The sequence below is a fragment of the Triplophysa rosa genome, linkage group LG18 (assembly GCF_024868665.1).
Source record: "Triplophysa rosa linkage group LG18, Trosa_1v2, whole genome shotgun sequence".
Taxonomy (NCBI): domain Eukaryota; kingdom Metazoa; phylum Chordata; class Actinopteri; order Cypriniformes; family Nemacheilidae; genus Triplophysa; species Triplophysa rosa.
Window position 1 is genome coordinate 7940312 of NC_079907.1, and position 19816 is coordinate 7960127.

Genomic DNA, 19816 nt, shown 5'->3' on the forward strand with positions numbered 1-19816 from the left:
GCTACTTGCATCTTGCTCAAAGTTTGTTTTTAATTAGTACTTTTTCATCTTTATTTTGTATTTTATGCAACTATGGCTACTTACTGAAGCAGTTACAAGATGTAAATAAAAACACCTCTGATAAACAGTACATGCAGGTTGTAAGCATCACTACTAGGCTTATTTGTTTTCCATTTCAGAAAAGGAAGATTTTATGTTTTCATGTGTCATGTAGACTAAACTCAGGGCTGTTTGAAAGACTGCTTGTCTTACACATTGTATCAGACTGTGTGATTCTACATTAGAGAAAAGTCAGTGGCAGATGGCAGCTTATATTTTAGTATTACTTCAATTTCCTGCATTAGCTTTTAAAAGTGGCTTCTATAATATAGATTACCGTTGGGATCCAGTTAATGTGCTAGTGACAAAATGCAGGTCAGACAAAGGTAAGTCCACTGGAGGCAGCGTATGATATCTACTTAAAATATCTCTTTTGTTTTGGACCAGGCATAAATCCAATGCTTTGTATTGTTGAGAGCTCTGTCAAACACTGACGCAGGCCGGATGGAACCTTACTCTGCATGTCACTTCTCCCAAACATCAGGACAATGACAAGAAGCTTTTGAATTTGATCAAATGGATTTCTATTCCAAAATCCCCTTTGACAGTAAAAATGTTGAGGTGGTCTCTTCTTGAATGGTTCTTTTTCTTGTACCTTGTTTGATCTTGTTTGCTCCGTGAGTCTACTCCTCAATGTGAAATGCTCGATAACATCCCATCTGCAATACAGTAACTTTCTTATTTCATCTTTATTCATGGATTCCGTGGGAGTTGAACCTATGATCAAAGCATTGCTGGCTCAATCCTCTACTGTTTGAGAGACACAAATGATTAAATATTAATTAATAGGAAATAAATATTAATGCTGTTTAGATACGTGGACTTTTTTGATTATGTATGTAGATGTGTGTAGTGCCATCCAAGTGACTCCATGACTGTTTTAATAAATGAAGAGGCCTACATTTTTCAGTGCCAACCTAGTGTTCTTGCCTCCACATCACGCTTACAACAGCTTTCCTGTTACACAACAGCTAGGGTTCAGCCAAACTAACGGGTAGTGGGAGGTAGCAAGCCTACCACAGAGCCGCAGGTTCCAAAGATAGGCACGGTTAGGAGGACATCAAGAGGCATCACTACACACCTATTCACGTGGCAGGAGTGGGGTTGGGTTATGAAGACTTTTGCAAAAGGCCTTTAAATTTTAACATTATGCCACCGAGTTTCACCTTGCGGTTCTTTAAAGGAGCAGTTCACCTACAAAAGGAAAATTCTGTCATCATTTACTCACCCTCTTGTCATTTCAAACCTGTATGACTTCCTTCCTTCCGCAGAACACAGAAGAAGATATTTTGAAGAATGTCGTTCACAGCCGCCCATTCACTTGCATTGGTTACAATAGAAGTGAGTGGGGGGCTGTGCTGTTCTGTTACCAACATTTTTCAAAATATCTTCTTTTCTTTCTAGCAGAAGAAAGAAAGTCATACAGGTTTGAAATGACAAGAGGGCGTGTAAATAATTTTCATTTTGAAGGTCAGCTACTAAGCTTTTGGGCAGCTCTTACCTCGAGCATAGGAGCTTTTGGGTTTTGCTGGCTGTTCTGTATACTTGCAGTCTTTATGTAATTCTTACCAGCGTGTCTGTCTGAATGCCCGAGGCCAGCCTTCTGGCCTGGGTGACTGAACCTTGTCCAATGGCGACTGTAGAGTAGGAATTTGTCCTGCCTATTGGTGGATATATCTGGTGGTACTAGTTCATAAAAGATTCATGAATACTTGGTAAATAATTGACTCACCTACAGTCCTTATCCCTTACCTTTTTTGGGCTGCCGATTGTACATTTAAAAAACTCTTTCGCCTGCACTCGGGCTGAGGGACGTCGTCCCTAGCACAGGATGTGGTACACCGTGATTACTGTGTTTTACTGCTCTTTAAAATCCCGATGTCTGATTATAGACTTGGAGAACAGAGTGGGGAAATAGCTGGGCAACTTGTTAATAGGCTGCGATTTTGACTACAACAAGAAAGTGACTGCCAGATTTTTAGCTTTTGTGTTAGTCACAGATGCCTTGTTTGTGCAGTACTGAAAGGGATATGAAGAAATTCTCAACTTCTTGTAAGGAGTGATTCACAGACCCACGGAAATGATCACAGGAGGACAACAACCACAATGATTGGCAATAGCATACTGGTAGCAGCAGTTCCCTTGATGCTGAATTTAGGTTTAATATAAATGCACTCATCTTTTGGCCTGACTTTGTTATTCATTTTAATAACAATAAATGTGAAAATGCACAATATTCTGATATTAGTTTAGCCACATTCAGATTGTGTGTGTTAACGGGATTTTCTTAACCCAATGACCTAATTTCTTGGCAGAAAGTGTGAATGCTAGCTGCTATTTTTACTTTTGTGGTTGATGTTTTCTGTAGTTTAAAAAAAAAGTAAAAATTGTTATTGTAACTTTTTCCTCTCTGTTGCCGTCATTTTTGTCTATTTTTTAGGGCTGTCAAATGATTCATCGCGATTTATCGCATTCAGAATATTATTTTATGTTTACATAATATATGTCTGTGTAACAACCGTTATAAAAACTCTTTTGTTCCTCTGGCTATAAGGTTGTTGAACTCAAATGCAAAGGATGGGACTGTGTGAGGGTTTTTGTTTATGGATGATTGTTATTTATGTTGGAACTTGTTTGTACAGCTTTACCTTTACCTGCATTGCCCAAAACAAATTTCCCTTAAAGGGACTAATAAAGTAATAATAATAATAATACTGTGTATATTAAAGTTTATTTTTAAACACATACATGCATATATTTAAGAAAAATATAAAAATGTTGTGTATCATTTCAATTATTGGTAAATATAAGTAAATACATATACTCATATGTTTATATATTTAGGAAATGTTTATGTTTTTGTGTTTATAAATACAAAATTAATATGCACAGTACACAGACATATATTATGGAAAACAAACTTTTATTCTGGATTCGATTAATCGTTTGACAGCCCTAGTATTTAAATAGATTCTAATAGCTTATAGTTTCTGCAAAGTTGTTTTCAGGTTCAGTTTTCGACCAATATGTCCAGAATATTCAAGGAAAAGAAATAAGTGGGCAAATGCATGTGCAATTCATTACACTATTGTCAAAGACATTAATGGTGTTTTATTTCACTTATACATTTTATGAGAATTCAAACCTGAACCTGAAAATCGAATCCTTGACCTTGAGGTTGCTTGCACCATATTCTACCTGTTGAGCTGCAAGGAAGGCGTAATGATAATTTATCATTCTTTCTGAAGATTCTGAATCTGTGACTTCCTCTGATCCACTCCAAAGAGTTGTGTAACATTAGCTCAATTCAGTCTTTGTTGTTCTCTTCAAGAAGGCTAGTACAGAAGGTCTCAGCAATGTAAAGATTGATTTTCTCTGAGATTCTGCCCCGAGGAGTGTTTGGCTGTGTGAGCAGCAATCATTTGTTCAATTAAGAGTGTGTCTCTGGAATATTGAGGTCATTGTTTATGAGACTTTTAAGTCGGCATCTACAAACAATAGGCTCTGTCTAGGTAAACAAGACGGCCCATGACACAGACGGGTCTAGTGTTTCGTGGTGATGCAATACACAACCGAGTGCCATTGCTCCATGGGGCCGACGGCTCTGTTGCAGTATGGCAGAGGGAGAGAAAACTGATTGGCCCGGCCTGTGTCGTGAACGCATTTGCAGCATTGAATCATTGTGGAACATCTCCCACGCATTCCTGCATCCATATGGTCATAAGTAACCACAGAAACCACCCTATTTGTCTGCTTATACTGAAGAAGCACTTTTCACTTATGTTTTTCTTTATGCATAGCATTGTTCTGTTTGCCCCTCGGGCTTTGTTGGATGTGGATGCTTTACGCTGACTGTGATCTTGTTTTTCAGGTTGACTGAGCCGTCTGGTTACCTAACAGATGGCCCCATCAACTACAAGTTCAAGACTAAGTGCACCTGGCTGATCGAGGGCTAGTAAGTGTCTGTCTATCCTCATCTCTCTCTCTCTCACCAGATTCTGACACTGTTTTGCCCACACTTTCCTACTGCACAACCCCTATTTAAAACGTGTTGTTTTCTGAGTCGTGTTACCAGAAAAGGCTTGGGAGAGCGCATTCCACCTCGCACTCCTTAGATTTGGCAGAAATGAGAACACGATGTAAAATGTTCTCATTTTTGGATTGTGCACACAGCAACAAGTTCTTAACCATTATGTCATCACCTTTGTTTCGCAGCCCAAACGCAGTGCTGCGGTTACGGTTTAACCATTTCGCCACCGAATGCAGCTGGGATCATATGTACGTCTATGACGGGGACTCGATTTATGCTCCCTTAGTAGCGGTGTTCAGGTGAGTGTCTTTTTTTCGAGAACATCTAGAATGTAGTTGTGTCATAGAGAGCAACAGTAAGGATGGCCCAGAGCCAGATGATAAATGAACTGAATAATTTCTGAACCAGGTTTTTGTCTTTAATTGTCCCGCAGTGGTCTCATTGTCCCCGAAGTCAAAGGAAATGAGACCGTCCCTGAGGTGGAGACCAACTCGGGCTATGCACTCCTGCACTTTTTTAGCGATGCTGCCTACAACCTCACAGGATTTGAAATCTTCTACTCGTGAGTGTCAGGAGTTAATGACATCAGCACTGTATAAATTGAAAAGAGCCTGTCGGGTGCTAATACTCCATAACAAAGAATGGTGCAGGTTTCATATTTAATGTAATCATGGGCTTAGCCCTGTTCTTTGCACCCCCCAATTCAGGCTCCTTTCAGTAGGAAATTGTCCTTCTTATTTGCTTTTTATGACCTTCTCTCTTCTTCTCTCCTACAGAATCAATTCATGTCCAAATAACTGCTCGGGCCACGGGAAGTGCACCTCGGGGAACTCGATATCGAGCCGTGTGTATTGCGAATGTGATAAGTACTGGAAGGGCGAGGCCTGCGACATCCCCTACTGCAGGAACAACTGTGGCAGCCCGGACCACGGCTACTGCGACCTTACCGGGGAAAAGCTGTGCGTGTGCAACGACAGCTGGCAAGGTACTTTCTCACCCATTCTCTTCTCCAATTCGCTCCCTGCTGCGTCTCCCTCCCTTCTCCAGATTATGTTAAAGCAAAAGAATCCGAAGGATGCTTAAAAATATGTTGTGAGAATCAGAGACCTTTCAGGTTCTGTGCTCCCAGCAAGGCTTTGCAGCTAGGGGAGTTTGTTGTGGTTGCGTTTGTTGTCACCCCCTAGTGGACATTGTGTAGCGGTGCACTTGTCACTTCTGCATTACTGCAGCATCCACGCTGTCGCAATGTGTCAGAGGCACAGTTAAGCCTGACTGATGCTTAATTTAAGGCCTTCCTGAGATTGATGTTGTGACATGAATCTCTCCGGCAAACTTCTCACTATGCCAGTGACAGGAGACAGGAAATTGAGTCAGAGAAGGTTTGAATGGTAATGAACATGAGAAATTGATAAGAGGCATTATTGCACTGCACACTGGAATGTTGTGATTGGCCAATCAGAATCAGGCATTCCAATGTGTTATTCCCAGATAACAACAGCGTAGAACTAATGACAAATGGTTATCTGGGCACTGCCAGTCTTCTTGATCTTACAAATAATGTACTTGAAAATATATTAAATGTAAATATGCCTAATTTATAACATATAAGAAATGGTTAAACCACATTGCCTGTTTTGCATTGTCTTGTTTGAACATTGTGTCTTGACTTAAAGATGATAGAAAAAAATTTCCTCAAGGTTTGTATTAGTTAGGACTCGGGAGCTAATAAAATATTTTGTGTCTAATAACTTACTCATGTGGCAAGGTGTCGTGTACTAAGCGGGATAACGCACATCCAGCCTACTGTTATTGCAGTATAAACCCTGCTTGTTAGTTTACAGGTTTAACGTAGCCATTGCCCTGTCTCTTTCTCTCAGGTCCAGACTGCTCTTTAACGGTGCCCTCCACTGAGTCTTACTGGATTATGCCAACAGTGAAGCCATTTGGAGCGTCTCTGGGCAGAGCATCCCATAAGGCCGTGGTGCAGGAGAAGGTTATGTGGGTTGTTGGCGGCTATACATTTAACTACAGCAACTTTCAAATGGTTCTGAAGTGAGTGATTTTTATGTTTTTATTCTCAGTTGATCATGATATCAGGGGCAAATCACATTTTTGGGATTGCATAAAGACAATAGACTAAAAATGGAAGTTTATAACTGTAATAATGATAACAGCTGTTCTCTGTAGAACTAAGTTTATTACCCTCTTTGTAGTCTTGATTTGGGACGTCTCGGGATTATTGTGTAAAATACAAATTGCAACATCAGATAAAAAATGTTCACTGTTTTCTTGCAGTTATAATTTGGAAAGTGGCATCTGGAACACCGTGCCCGTCAGTAGCGGACCCCTGCCGAGATACGGACATGCCTTAGCACTATATTGGGTAACATCAGTTTTCATAAGTTCGACAATGATTGTTTTAAAGAATATTTTTTTGTATCTATCTTTAAGCAAAATACTGTGTGTGTACTGTTAGAATGAATGAATAAATATATTTAGCTGATTAGATGTTCTTGCTTTGGCTTGAATATCTGTTTTGATACAGATTTGCTGTTGACAACGACAAGAATATCCTGTAGCACCCAAAATAAAATGAACCAGCCAAACACTTTTATTTAAATGTTCAAGTAAATAAATGGAACCATAAATGACCAATACTTTGAAACGAAAATCTTTATTCTCTTTTCCAGGATAACATCTACATGTTCGGAGGCAAGTTGGAGATGGGTGCTAAGAACATAACAGATGAACTGTGGGTGTTTAATATACCCAGCATGACGTGGTCGCAGAAGAACCCCATTGTGCCAGCCCATGGGCAGATCTACGCTGTGGAAGGCCACTCTGCTCATATAGCAGAGCTGGACAATGGAGACATGGTGATGGTGGTCATCTTCGGCTACTCCTCCATCTACGGCTACATCAGCAACGTTCAGGAGCTCAACATCTGTGAGTGACTAACCGAGCAGTACCAAAAGGGAGATTGGGGGCAAGAAATAGAACTTTGTCATTTTTTATTAAAATTAGAAGTAAAAGTATTGTCCACTGATGGTTAATATGGAACTGTGCCATTAAAATCCATTGCATAGAATCTGCATTTTGATACCTGTCCGCTGTAGTGACCTCTATGCATGAAAAGTACATTTTTTATTATATTTTTGGGCTTTTATGCCTAAAATATTTTTGTAGAAAGCCTTTAATTAGATTCTGTTTGAAAACGTAGTTTACACCAGTTAGCCAGTAGATGGAGCTGTGGTTCTTCATGAGAAGCAGTATGCATCTTTTTTTATGTTTCAGTCATCAGATAATCTGTACTTTTGCTAATCTTGTTTAACTCCAGGATAAAGCCCCAATCTCTGTGGTATTAAGTAATCTTTAAAGTGTCATGAACTCATGCCAGACACTCGGTTTTGTTGGGATGAGATAAGTCCTCTCATTAAACTCAAACACTCTTCAATTGGGATTCTCACAGACTGAGTATGACAAGCCAGAACAGGCTTTCTGGTTATCTGAAACAATGGGCTCTATGCATGCGTGGCTTCCGCGTTTCACAGGAAGAACCCTGGGCAGTTTCCGGTTGGGGAGACTTAAAGCAGAGAGAAATGGAAAAATGAGAAAATAGTTAAATTTAGCAGATGCTGTACATTGTGGCACACAGCAGCGGTGTATAGAAGTGGCGTTCTACCGTATTTGAATGTTATAACGAAATGTTAAGTTATGAAAGTATCATTTCAAATACGGTAGAACCGCACTTCTATATACCGCTGCTGTGTGTCGCAATGTACAGCATCTGCTAAATTTAACTATTTTCTCATTTTTCCATTTCTCTCTGTTTTAAGTCTCGCCAACCGGAAACTGACAGTGAAACGCGGAAGTCACGCATGCATATAGCCCATTGAAATAAATACATTTTTTGTACAAAATGTAGTCAATATGATGTACACTGACACAGACTTCAGTTATTATTCAGCTAGGTTTGTCTCAAGTAGAGCTGTCATGATATCAGATTTTATTTTGTGTTTTCTCCTTTTTGGGCCAACAAATTGCACAGGTGCTGATTTATTCACAATATTATCATGTGTAGATTTAACGTGCTATCAATAATCGTGGGATTTAATATCACAGTTATTGTCAATACTGGGATACTGTGACACCCATAGTCTGAAGCAAATTGACATCTTATTTTAATAGTGGCTTATATTGTGTTTGTTACATTTATCAATTGTATTTAGTTTTTTTTGAACATCTATCTTTACTGTGATAATTGTACTTATTAATAGTGATTTGCTTTGTTTTGTCTGTGCACAGTGACGAACACATGGCTTGTGCCAGAAACCAAAGGAGCGATCGCTCAAGGTGGGTACGGCCACAGCAGCGTCTACCACAGTGCCACCAAGAGCGTGTATGTCCACGGGGGCTACAAATCTCTCCCTGCCAACAAATACGGCTTGGTGGATGATCTTTACCGCTATGAGGTCCAGACGCGCACCTGGTAAGAGCGAACGCACAAATAAGCAAACATATGTTGTTGTCCTTTAATGTAAAACATATTTAAAGATTAAATTTGATGGCTGTCGTGTCGCAGGACGATTCTGAGAGAGAGCGGGTACCCACGTTATCTGCATTCATCCGTGATGTTAGGAGGAACTCTGCTCATCTTTGGAGGAAATACCCATAATGACACCTCTCTGAGCAATGGGGCCAAATGCTTCTCTGCTGACTTCCTGGCCTATGACATTGGTTTGTGCTGGCTCTTCAGTTCTCGTTTAGTTATTCTTGATGTGTCGATTTGTTAATCAATTGTGTGTGTTTTATTCCTTAGCATGTGATGAGTGGAAGGTCCTCCCTAAACCAAACTTGCACAGAGACGTCAACCGCTTCGGCCACACTGCTGTGACCAGTAACGGGTGGGAACTAAACACGATGAAATCATAGTAAACGCACAAAACACGACACAAGAGGAAAGACTCTTATGTGTCTTTGTGTCTTCTTCCCCTTCCAGGTCCATGTACGTGTTCGGTGGTTTTTCCAGCGTGCTCCTGAACGACGTGCTCATCTACAGGCCACCCAGCTGCGAGGCCTTCCTGGGACGGGAACGCTGCGAGGCCGCGGGTCCTGGTGTACGGTGCGCCTGGAAGGGTGGCCGCTGCACGTCCTGGGAGCCCAGCTTCACTTCCAATGTTACACCTGCTCCATTCTGCCCTGACAAAGCCGGTAAGAGGCTTACAGACTCCCTCAGCTGTGACATTTTCCATCGTGCCCAAGCTGGGAAATCATTCTGGCATGTACTCGCTGAACTGAGCCCCCGGGTTTGTCTGCCACAGACTGTGTTAATGAACGAGTAATGGAAGGGGCACAGACTGTCTAAAACGGACACAGAGACTTTCCCACAATCCTCTTTTGCTCCGCAGGACTGCCAGCTCTGTATGATCTTTTGCCACCTGTCAGAACACAACCAGTCACACTGAACCAGTAATTTAGCGCGTTTGTGTACGAGTGTGTGCGTGGACCTTTAGACCAAGCAATATCTGGCTTCGTTTGTTTGATTTGACATTCAAATCTGAGGTTTGAGAATTGCATGCTGGGATCATTTCTGGCAGTGCTGGGCCTGTTGATGCGAGGGAGTGTTTTAGTGCAATGGCAAAAGAAATAGTATTTTGTTTGGATTGTGAGCTTGGTGCTTAAATAGACTGTGATGAAATGACAATGTACTACATGAAAAGTTGTTTCTGTTTGTAATGGTTTAACTTCTGCTTAGTTTAAAGTTTTGATATGAATTTTGGCTGTAGAAAAGTGCAAACAGCTCTGGAAAATAAGTTCCCTCTAGGTCAATGTATGCTTAACAACATTGAGATATTAATACTTTTTATTAAACACGTTATGTATTTTGACTAGACGGTTATACTCATCTTTCTACTTTGCTTCCTTTTAAATCTGTCTCACCTCAAGCTACGGTTGATGAGAGATGTTACCGCTTCTCTGACTGCACTAGTTGCACTGCCAACACTAATGGATGTCAGTGGTGCGATGGCAAGAAATGCATCTCAGCTCTCAGTAACTGCACTTCTGTAAGTCGGCCTGCAGAGGGCACCAGCGTTACACTGCACAAATGTGTGTCTAAATGTCCTTTCTCTGTTTTCTCCCGTAATTTGACTTGATGTTTTTTTTTTCCAGTCTGTGAAGAATTTCACCAAATGTCCAGTTAGAAGTGAACAGATTTGCAGTAAAATGACCAACTGCAAAAGCTGCTCGCTGAACCTTAGTTGCCAATGGGATCCTAATCAGCTGGAATGCCACACCGTCCCGGGTAAAATGGGTGGAGAATGAACAAATTCTTTTCTGTCATTTCGACAATTGTACTGACAGCAGACAGAGAGTGGTTGAAGATGGATTTGATCCTCATTTTTGTCAGAAAACCGCCGTATAACAAATGCACACCCCTCCCCTGCTTTCACCACTTTTTTTAGTTGTGTAATTGACCTACAGAGCTCTTTCATTGTGAGGTTTGTAAGGCTGCGAAATCTTTGTACATCTCAATCTGAAGTTAACTGTGATTTGAAGACACCTTTTTGTCCTTTGCGAATTGCAAATGTGAATAATTATTCAATCTGATTGTGCCTGACATTTACTGCACTGAAAAACTCTTTTATTGGACACTTTGCTTAAATTTGCCATTCACTTGTTTCAAAAGAGTAATTTTTATTATGTGAAGAGCTCTCCTGCTGTTCTGAAGTACAGACATGAAAAAATAGAAAAACAGAAAAATTAACGTTGCAGTTCACCCCAAATGAAAATTCTGTCATCATTTACTCACCCTTAGATTGTTCCAAATCTGCATACATTTCTTTGTTCTGCTAAACACAAAGGAATATATTTGGAAGAATGTCGGTAAGCAAACAGATCTCATCCCCCATTTACTGCCATTGTAGAGAGAATAAATACTATGGAAGTCAATGATGGCCAAGTACTGTTTGGTTACTGACATTCTTTCAAATATCGTTCTTTGTGTTTAGCAGGACAAAGAAATGTATACAGGTTTGGAACAATCTGAGGGTGAGTAAATGATGACAGAATTTTCATTTTCGGGTGAACTGTCTTTAAATGCTTGAGTTTAAAGATCCCTGTTCCATTCCGTCTCTTATGTTGTCATTGTAGCCCAGTTGTGTGGAGACGGTTGGAGCAACGTTGGGGACGCCTGCCTACAGATTAACTTCAGCCGGGAGAGTTATGATAACGCTCAGCATTACTGTAAGAACCTGGTAGGCAGCATCGCCTCTCTTACCACAGCCAAGCAGGTGGACTTTGTGCTGGAGGAAATGCAAAAGTACCAACTGAAGGGGAAGGTTTGTGTTCGCCCATGCAGATGCTCGACCATGCTGTAGTGCTTTGAATTTTATTATGATTATTGTTTTTTGAATCTGTCATACAACCAGTTTGGTCTCCACGACCCCGTTCACTCACTGTATTTGTCCTGCAGAAACTGTCCCCATGGGTGGGCCTGCGGAAGATCAATGTGTCATACTGGGCCTGGGAGAACTCCTCTCCGTTCACTAACACCTTTCTGCAATGGCTGCCCGAAGAGCCCAATGACTCGGGATTCTGTGCTTACCTGGAGAGAGCTCAGGTCTCTGGCCTCAGGGCCAACCCCTGTACTGCCATCACGGATGGCCTCATCTGTGAGAAACCAGTGGGTAAGTCTGTATGTTCTTCACACTCGTGTAGCCCAATTCACACAGTAAAGCACAACCATAAACCATTTTGTTTTAAGAATATGAAATAAATGGGAGTGATGTGATCTCTGAGATACAGCTTTTTCTATATAGCGGAGGGGCGGGGCTTAACATATTAACGCTAACGGCAGCACATTGTGTGTATTTAAATCATCATTTCCTTTATCGGGAAAACAGTTAATGCTTCTTTATAGTAAAAATATATTATTTATACTACTTTTCGAAAATGTATACAGTAGATGACGTAAATAGTATTTTTAGTAACCTCATACCTATGAATCGATATTTCCCCCCAGTTGCGAGTCAGAACCAGAATGCCCGCTGTAAGACGCCTTGCTCCCTGCGCACTACCTGCGAGAACTGCACAAGCCAGGGCATGGAGTGCATGTGGTGTGGAAGCACCAAACGCTGCGTGGACTCCAACGCCTACGTCATCTCCTTCCCCTACGGCCAGTGCCTGGAATGGCAAACGGGAGACTGCGTGTGTAAGTGTCTTTATCTTCATATGGTGGCCACACAGCTGGAAATTGCAGTCTGGACTTTTGTTCTGTCCTCACTAGAGGTGAATTCATACAGCGGGAATCCATACATTCTGTCTTTTACCTTTTATTCTGATTTTTTTCTGCCCATCTGTGAACACAAGCCACACGCGTTTTGCTGCTGAGAGTAGCTCCGCCCATAGTGAAGTCTGATTGGCTCCCTGTAGTTTTATGTTAGACTTCAAATATGTTCTGATTTTGCTAGTAGGAATACAATTCTGTGAAAATCTCAAGTTGTTGTAAGCCTTTAATGGCTGAAATACACTACAAGACTTTTGCCCAGATTTTCAGTCTGGACTTGTTGCAGAAAGTCTGTGCCAGTCTGCAGATTAGATCAGTTTGTGTGTTTCTATCTGAAACGTTCAAAGAGTCTGCAAGTGTATGATGTCTAGTTTAAAAAAAATCTGTTCAGATTTTAAAAGTCTTGTAGTGTATTCCAGCCATACCTTTGTTTCTTGGAAGGTTTGTAGTAATCATCACTATTGTGTGGATGGGTATGCTCTTCCAGTGATGAAAAAGCCGCTTTGTCGGGCCTTTTACAGAACGATACGACCAATCGGCGTCTATCAGCACTCTCGCTTATGTAGGTTTTTCATCTCTATCAGATCTGTTGTTTCATCCCATTAGCTGAACTGCTTGGCCTCTGATCCGCCTGTAATGCGCAATTAGTGTTTCAATTTGTCTGCCTAAGCATTCGCTCTTCCCTCTTGGCTGCTCAGGAAAGATTTCTTAGGGCGCGTGCCGATGCGCTAAGCAGGGGAACCTTCGAGGAAAACGGCATAATTGGGTGGAAACATTTACCCTGTAAAATTCCTCGAAAAGCTGCGTCTTCCCACAAACACCTTCATATTCCTGAACTTTCACTTGGGTTGTACAGCACACGTCTGCGTTCTGCGGGTTTGATAGACATATTGTTTGCGAAGGAGAAAATCATTAGTTCACAGCGGCGTGCGAATCCTGTGGCATTACAAAAAACAAGTTCTGTTTGTCCTTCAGACTAGAAGCCTTAAATGCTTCTAATGACTTTTCTCTCTCTCAGATGGTGAGGTAAGCGTGCGAGGGACACGCCGGCGCTCTCCGCTTGCGTTTATGACAGGTCTAGACTTACTGATAGAACCTCCATTATGCTCAGTCTGATGGAAAATGAATTAAAAGCTCTCTGCCTGAAGTAGGTGGTACGATTCTGCAAATCTGTCCAGGGGCGGAAACCTTTTTGTCACCAAAGTATATCTCTCTGTCCAAGTGATGGTTACTTAACGTTTCAGCGGCTCAGGTACGAGCCCCGGCCGGTGTCAGCAGTGCCATTTTAAAGATCTATTTCTGCTTCCTGTTGCAGTGGTTTTTCCTTTTACTTTTCGGCTTTCTCTGGCAGTGATTTGCACCGGGACGCGGGGAGCCTGTGTGTGGCGACCCCTGCATTGTAGCGGTCGGATAAATTTGCTCTTAAATCTGGCGGCTGCTGCTGCCACTTCACGGGTGGCCTGAAGGTTGTTTGTTTAGAGTTTGTGCCGTGTCCTTGTCGCACTGCTGAAGATCAGCTATTTGACTTGCCCCTGTTTCTCTCTCTCCCTCTCTCAATAGGGTGGGGCTTTAGTTTTAGTAATAGATATAATTGTACAGTGATAAGTTTGTGTGCGATATAGATATTTTTAGACTGTTTTTATTGATATACGTTGCTTATTGCCCACAATTCATGTTGTTTTTGTTTATAATTCTCTCTGTTTTTCTCACTTCTCTCTCTGTTCATCACAGCTCAGAACTGCTCTGGATTGCGTACCTGTGGTCAGTGTCTGGAGCAGCCTGACTGTGGCTGGTGCGGAGACCCCAGTAACACGGGTCGAGGGCAGTGCATGGAGGGCTCGTATCGCGGACCCATGAAGAGCCCCTCAAGACACAGTCAAGACATGGTTTTGGAAGCGGGTCTTTGCCCAAAGGATCGAGGCTTTGAGTGGGCATTCATCCAGTGTCCTGGTAAGAACCATCTAAATGTGCACACAAAAAATGAGAGTTTTCTTGCACATTGAAAAGAGATGTTTTATAAACAGTAGTCATTCATCTACATGAATGAAACACCAGCATCTTAAAGATAAAATGTGTTGTTTGTGCCCCTAGGGGCACCAGGTGGTATTGCAGATTATTTGTTTGGGTGTCATTGACCAACGTTGACCAATGACTACCAGTCTGAGTGAACAAACACTGTTTGAAAACAGTCATTATATTTGCAATTGTCTTGTTGATGGTTCCAGACTAACAATTACACACTCTCAGATTATTACACATTAATTATACTAAGGCACCCGTCATCCCAGTACCACAAAATAGTTACTTGTCAGAAACTCAAAACTAAAGCCTGACCTGGCTTTGTTTCCCAGCATGCCAGTGCAACGGCCACAGCACTTGTGTGAACGGCAGCATGTGCGAGCAGTGCCGTAACCTCACCACCGGCCCTCACTGCGAAACGTGCTTGCCTGGTTACTACGGAGACCCGACCAACGGCGGAAAGTGCCAAGGTAAGAACATTCACATCCGCTGCTACAGGAGGCAGTTGTTCACAACGTATGAGAACATTACTTGCTGAAAGTGTTGGGTGTTGAGATCATACAGGTGATTATACTGCCAGAGGTGAAAGGTGAGCTCACACACACGTAAACATGCGTTTAGATGTATTTTTTCTATTCTGGCCTGGAGATGTGGGTTTACAATCACTACTCCAGGATCCCGGGTGAAACGGGATATGCTGTCATAGCCCATCATGCTCAAAGATATGAGACATCACCTTCACCATGGGGGTTTAACACGAAGAGGTAGTGATCTCAAAGGGTGCGCTGATTCAGATGGCATGTATGTGTGTGTAGGCTATAGAGAAGCACTTATATACAAAACAAAATGTCTTGTTTTATTTAAAGATTATTTTGCATTGGATCATTGGTTTGTTTCCGAGGGAACAAAACATGCATAATTGTGAATATATGAAAATGGAGTTTTTGTGTTCTTTGTGTTTTTTGGGAAAGTTGGCCCAAGGCTTTCTTGCCTTTAATACTTGATGGAACATCATTTTTGAAACTGCACCCCACGAGCACTAGACAATATCATATTTCCCATTTTCTTCACATTGTCCTTCTCAAAAGCCAGCTGACTTACAAAAGGGTTTTTCATATATGTTAGCGTGGACCTGTGAAACATGACCTACAGGAACTGTCTGTAGTCTTGCGGGCAGACGGCAGGATTCAGACAACGCCATACGTGCCATCATTTATGTTTAGCACGGCAGACAAAAGCCTGTCAGAGCCCCGGCGGTCCGCAGTGGTGTTAGCTCGACGTGAGGAGAGCGTGTAGAATTAATGCTGGCTTTGGAAATAATTATAGTGCGCTGCTTAGAACAGACAGAAATGGATTTCAGTTCAGGTAAAAGGATGTGGCACTTAAAGCCAATGTTTTCCGCCTGTAAAACAGAAAACGCCAATGATCTGGTTTGAACCTTGTGTACCAGGAAGATACCGGAGATTTTAGAACCAAATTATTCTTGCTGTCAGTTCCTTTCTTATAGGCGTCTTGGTCTTTTTAGACAAGGGTTAATTCGACGAACATTTGATAACGTACTGTGACTTTGAGAAATCGCGACCTCCCCTCTAGTACATAAAGATCATTTATTGACAAAATGTCCAAGGATCTGTCATTTTCTGATGTCAGACAGAAAATGCATTACCACACCCTCTGCTTAAATAGATCAAAAAAGCTGTTACACATTTTACATGCAAGAAGTGTTTACATAAGGCATAACAAAAATATTAAAGGGGTCATATGGCGCGAACACGTGTTTTTCTGTGTCTTTGGTGCATGTATTAGACACATCAAATTGCAAAATGAAAGTGTCAGAACAAAAGATGCATTCTATCTAAAAGCGAATGCTCACCCAGACCTGCCTGAAACGCCTCGTGTAACCACACCCCCACAAATCCACGTCAGTTCGTGGTATGACTTGACTAAGACCGCCCAAATGTTTACGCAAGTCAGTACTGTCAGTACAATTGCTTTGGAACCTGATGTTCCAAATATGGTAAGAGTCGTTACATTTCTTTCACATGCTTGCAGTATTCAACCAATCACTACGCACTGGTTAACTGGCCAATCATAGCACACCTCGCTTTTCAGAGCGATGAGCTTTGTTAAAAATCCGCGCGTTTCAGAGAGGTGGGGCAAAGAGAAGATACAAACATGCATGGTATGTGGAAAATACAGCGTTTTTAGACCCTTATATTGTGTAAACACATTGTATTACATCTAAAACAAACGATAATATTCGTTTTAGCCGTGACATATGACCCCTTTAAGGGTATTTCCTTTTCCTTTTTATGTTGTCCTCTATGTTCATGGTCCATGATTTATTATTTTGATTTCCAACATTAATGCTGTTTGGCCTGGGGACTGTAGCCTGATGTACTCATTTTAAGTAATTCAGCCAATCTCTTCTCTTACAGCACAGATGGAGCAGTCACACAATGTTAGAACACGTCTCCGTTAACCTCACTGTTTGTCAGCTTGTTTGGCCCGATGATTAGATTAAACAAAAAAATCTAGGCAGTGATGCCAAATAATACAGCAGAGCCTCAATTGACTCAATTTAAGAGTTGATTCAGTTTTTTTACGTTTGTTTTAATTTGTTATATTTTACATTATGTAGTCTCTGAATGGCTTCGTTGTAGCAGCAGGTAAACTATAGAGGTCATTCTACTCATTCAAAGTGCAATGTGTGTTTTTGCTATGAGTCAAATAATACTGAAGATGCTTTTTTTCTTTCTTTTTTTCTCCTGCAGCCTGTAAATGTCATGGTCATGCTAACGTGTGCCAGGTGCTGACGGGCAAATGTTTCTGCACCACCAAGGGTATCAAAGGTGATCAGTGCCAGCTGTAAGTACCTCCGCTGGATACACACACATTTAGCCTATTAACATTTTATGTAGATGTATAGATACATACACCCATCCTAAAATCCCTTTCAGTTTAGCTTAACACTGTGTCCTCACACTTTTGACTAAAGTTGACCCGTGATGTCACACAGTGCTGACGCAGCGTACCGTGTGAACGGGTACTTATATAAACAATAGCACTAATGGAGGTGGTGTGGGAGTGTGCTGGCATGTGTTTGTGACTATGAGAGATGGTTCCTCTTTGAGAATAATGAAACTCAAGTGCCTCTCTCGTTGCATTGTTGTGTGTATATGCAGAATTTCTAAAGAGTGGGCCGAGCTGTCATGCTTATTTAGGGGACGTGGGTGGAAGCTCAATTTCCCACTCTGATTCTTCAGTTATAGTATCAGAAGCCGGAGAGCAGCTTAAAATCCAGGCTGATGTGTTGCATTCAGGGCTACAGGAGGAGATCCTAGCTCTTTTTATTGTTTGCTGTTGGGAGCATGCTGGATGACAACTGCTTTGTTCCGGGCTGTCGTTTAACTCTGGGATGTGAAGAAAATGCAGCATGGTCTCGCAGGATTTCTTAACAGGGTTGCATGGCAGGAGACTAAGGCCTGTGTCCCTAGGTTCTGTTTTAAAGGAAGCCAATAGTTACAACAGATTATGAGGCGAGAGTAGGGCTTGGCGATATGTATCGCGATTCATGCTAATTATACATGTCTAAATCGATTCTGAAATCTAAAATCACTACGAGATTGAGTCGTTTATATCGTACATTTGAAAAAGCAACACTCGTCTATCATCATTACTATAAATCAACTTTATTATCATGAAAATACCTGAAAAGGTTTGAAGAACAGCGATAGAATATGACCAAAGGCATTTCCTGGAACTAATTGTTCTTCTTCTGTTTCCCATATTCGGAGTTTCTGCGCAAGAGCGCCCTCTGGCGTTTGGGTGTAGCGGCATTTAACCGTAAGTCATTGAAAAACTGAGAGCATAAGAATCGTACGATATATAGCCCAGCCCTAGGCGAGAGGAAGGTCTTGGTTCCTCTGTTTTTGTCCGGTTGACAATAACTGTGATATGAATAACTGATTATTAATATTGTGTTAATACTAGAGATGTACCGATATATCGGACAATAATCGGTATCAGTCAGCAATAGCAATTTTTTTAAATCTTCATTCGTCTGATAGTTTAAAAACAGCCGATGATCAGGGCTGATATATCCTGTCAATCGAAAAAGGACAGGAAAATGCAATAAACTTGTTCTCTGTAAATATTTTTTTTAAAGAAACATCACCATTTTGATGTTCAATATTAATAGTCATTATATGAATTAATAACATTCGGAAAGTTAAGAAATATTAATTTAATTTTCAGAATCGGAAATGGTATAGGCAGATATTACTCTGTATAAACGGCTATCGGTATTGGTGGAGAAATTTAGTATCTGTGCATCTCTAGTTAATGCAACACATATCTAACCTGATCTCACGGGAATTCGTAACTATTTTACGAGGCGGCTAATGAATTTGTACGATGTGAATCAAACAAAAACGCATACGATTATTAGATAAAAGCAATACTGAAGCCTCACCCCTAAACCTAACGTCACTGGCGCGAATGCAGATCGTACTAAAATGTACGAATACGATTGTACGAATTCATACAAATTAGCCATCTCGTAAATAGTTATGCAATTCTGGTTGTGTGGTAATATCGTAAATAATTTGACAACTGTTTAGATTTTGCCTTAAGGTCCACTATGTGACACAAAGTAAAATTAAAATTAAAGATGAATTTATCTGATAGCATTTCTTTTCCAAAAATAATAAATATCAGAAGATTAATAATATTGCAATATTAAAAAATTTGTCCCCAAATTATAGCCAAATGCACACAGATTTCCAGTCGGTTTTCAGGTCCTCTTGTGTTTTGTGTCTTTTCATTTCTGTAAACACTTGTTTTTAATTGTGTGTAACACAAGCAGGGACCATTGATGATGTATTCAAGCGTGTCTTCATCACAAGGACAAATGAGTGTGGCAGTAAAAACGCTTGCTTCCACTTCCTGTTTATTCCTCTCCTTCACTTCTCTCTTTCTCACTTCTCTCTCATTACTCAGGCGGACAGATGCCATTACCCGAGGTCTGTAATGAAGCGCCGGGACTGTTTTTGTCACACAAAAATTATCGGTTGACTAAAGACCTGATGTCATCGCTCGCCGCTGTGTGTCGTGAAAGAGCAATTCAAAGTTTCCTTCACAGTCTTAAATAACGAGAACTCCCTCGTCGCTTCGCCTCCCAATCAGCCGACAGCTCGCAGGACACATTTGGAAAAATAGACGTGCTTAAAGAACAGCAATTGATACAATTGAGAGAAAAAGCACGCTTGATTAACGTGGAGTCCATCATCATTTGTTGCAGCACTTCTAGTGTGACCAAATCGGGATAAAATTATAGGCGGTACGGAAAAAAGCGAGTGCATTAAAGCACGCGCCGCATG

The 19816-nt window shown here is 41.2% G+C and overlaps 1 protein-coding gene across 1 annotated transcript in view; it reads left to right on the forward strand.

Moving 5' to 3' along the window:
- The window catches only part of atrnl1b (attractin-like 1b), a 77163-nt gene that overhangs the window by 7981 nt on the left and 49366 nt on the right, over nt 1–19816 (forward strand). The window contains exons 2-20 of the mRNA XM_057358543.1: nt 3971–4054; nt 4315–4428; nt 4563–4691; nt 4906–5114; nt 6007–6181; nt 6425–6512; nt 6820–7075; nt 8435–8618; nt 8712–8866; nt 8949–9033; nt 9129–9340; nt 10076–10194; nt 10301–10433; nt 11282–11469; nt 11604–11817; nt 12153–12341; nt 14148–14366; nt 14768–14905; nt 17210–17303. Coding sequence (XP_057214526.1) covers nt 3971–4054; nt 4315–4428; nt 4563–4691; nt 4906–5114; nt 6007–6181; nt 6425–6512; nt 6820–7075; nt 8435–8618; nt 8712–8866; nt 8949–9033; nt 9129–9340; nt 10076–10194; nt 10301–10433; nt 11282–11469; nt 11604–11817; nt 12153–12341; nt 14148–14366; nt 14768–14905; nt 17210–17303 — 2985 coding nt within the window. The remainder of the gene's footprint in view (nt 1–3970; nt 4055–4314; nt 4429–4562; nt 4692–4905; nt 5115–6006; nt 6182–6424; nt 6513–6819; nt 7076–8434; nt 8619–8711; nt 8867–8948; nt 9034–9128; nt 9341–10075; nt 10195–10300; nt 10434–11281; nt 11470–11603; nt 11818–12152; nt 12342–14147; nt 14367–14767; nt 14906–17209; nt 17304–19816) is intronic.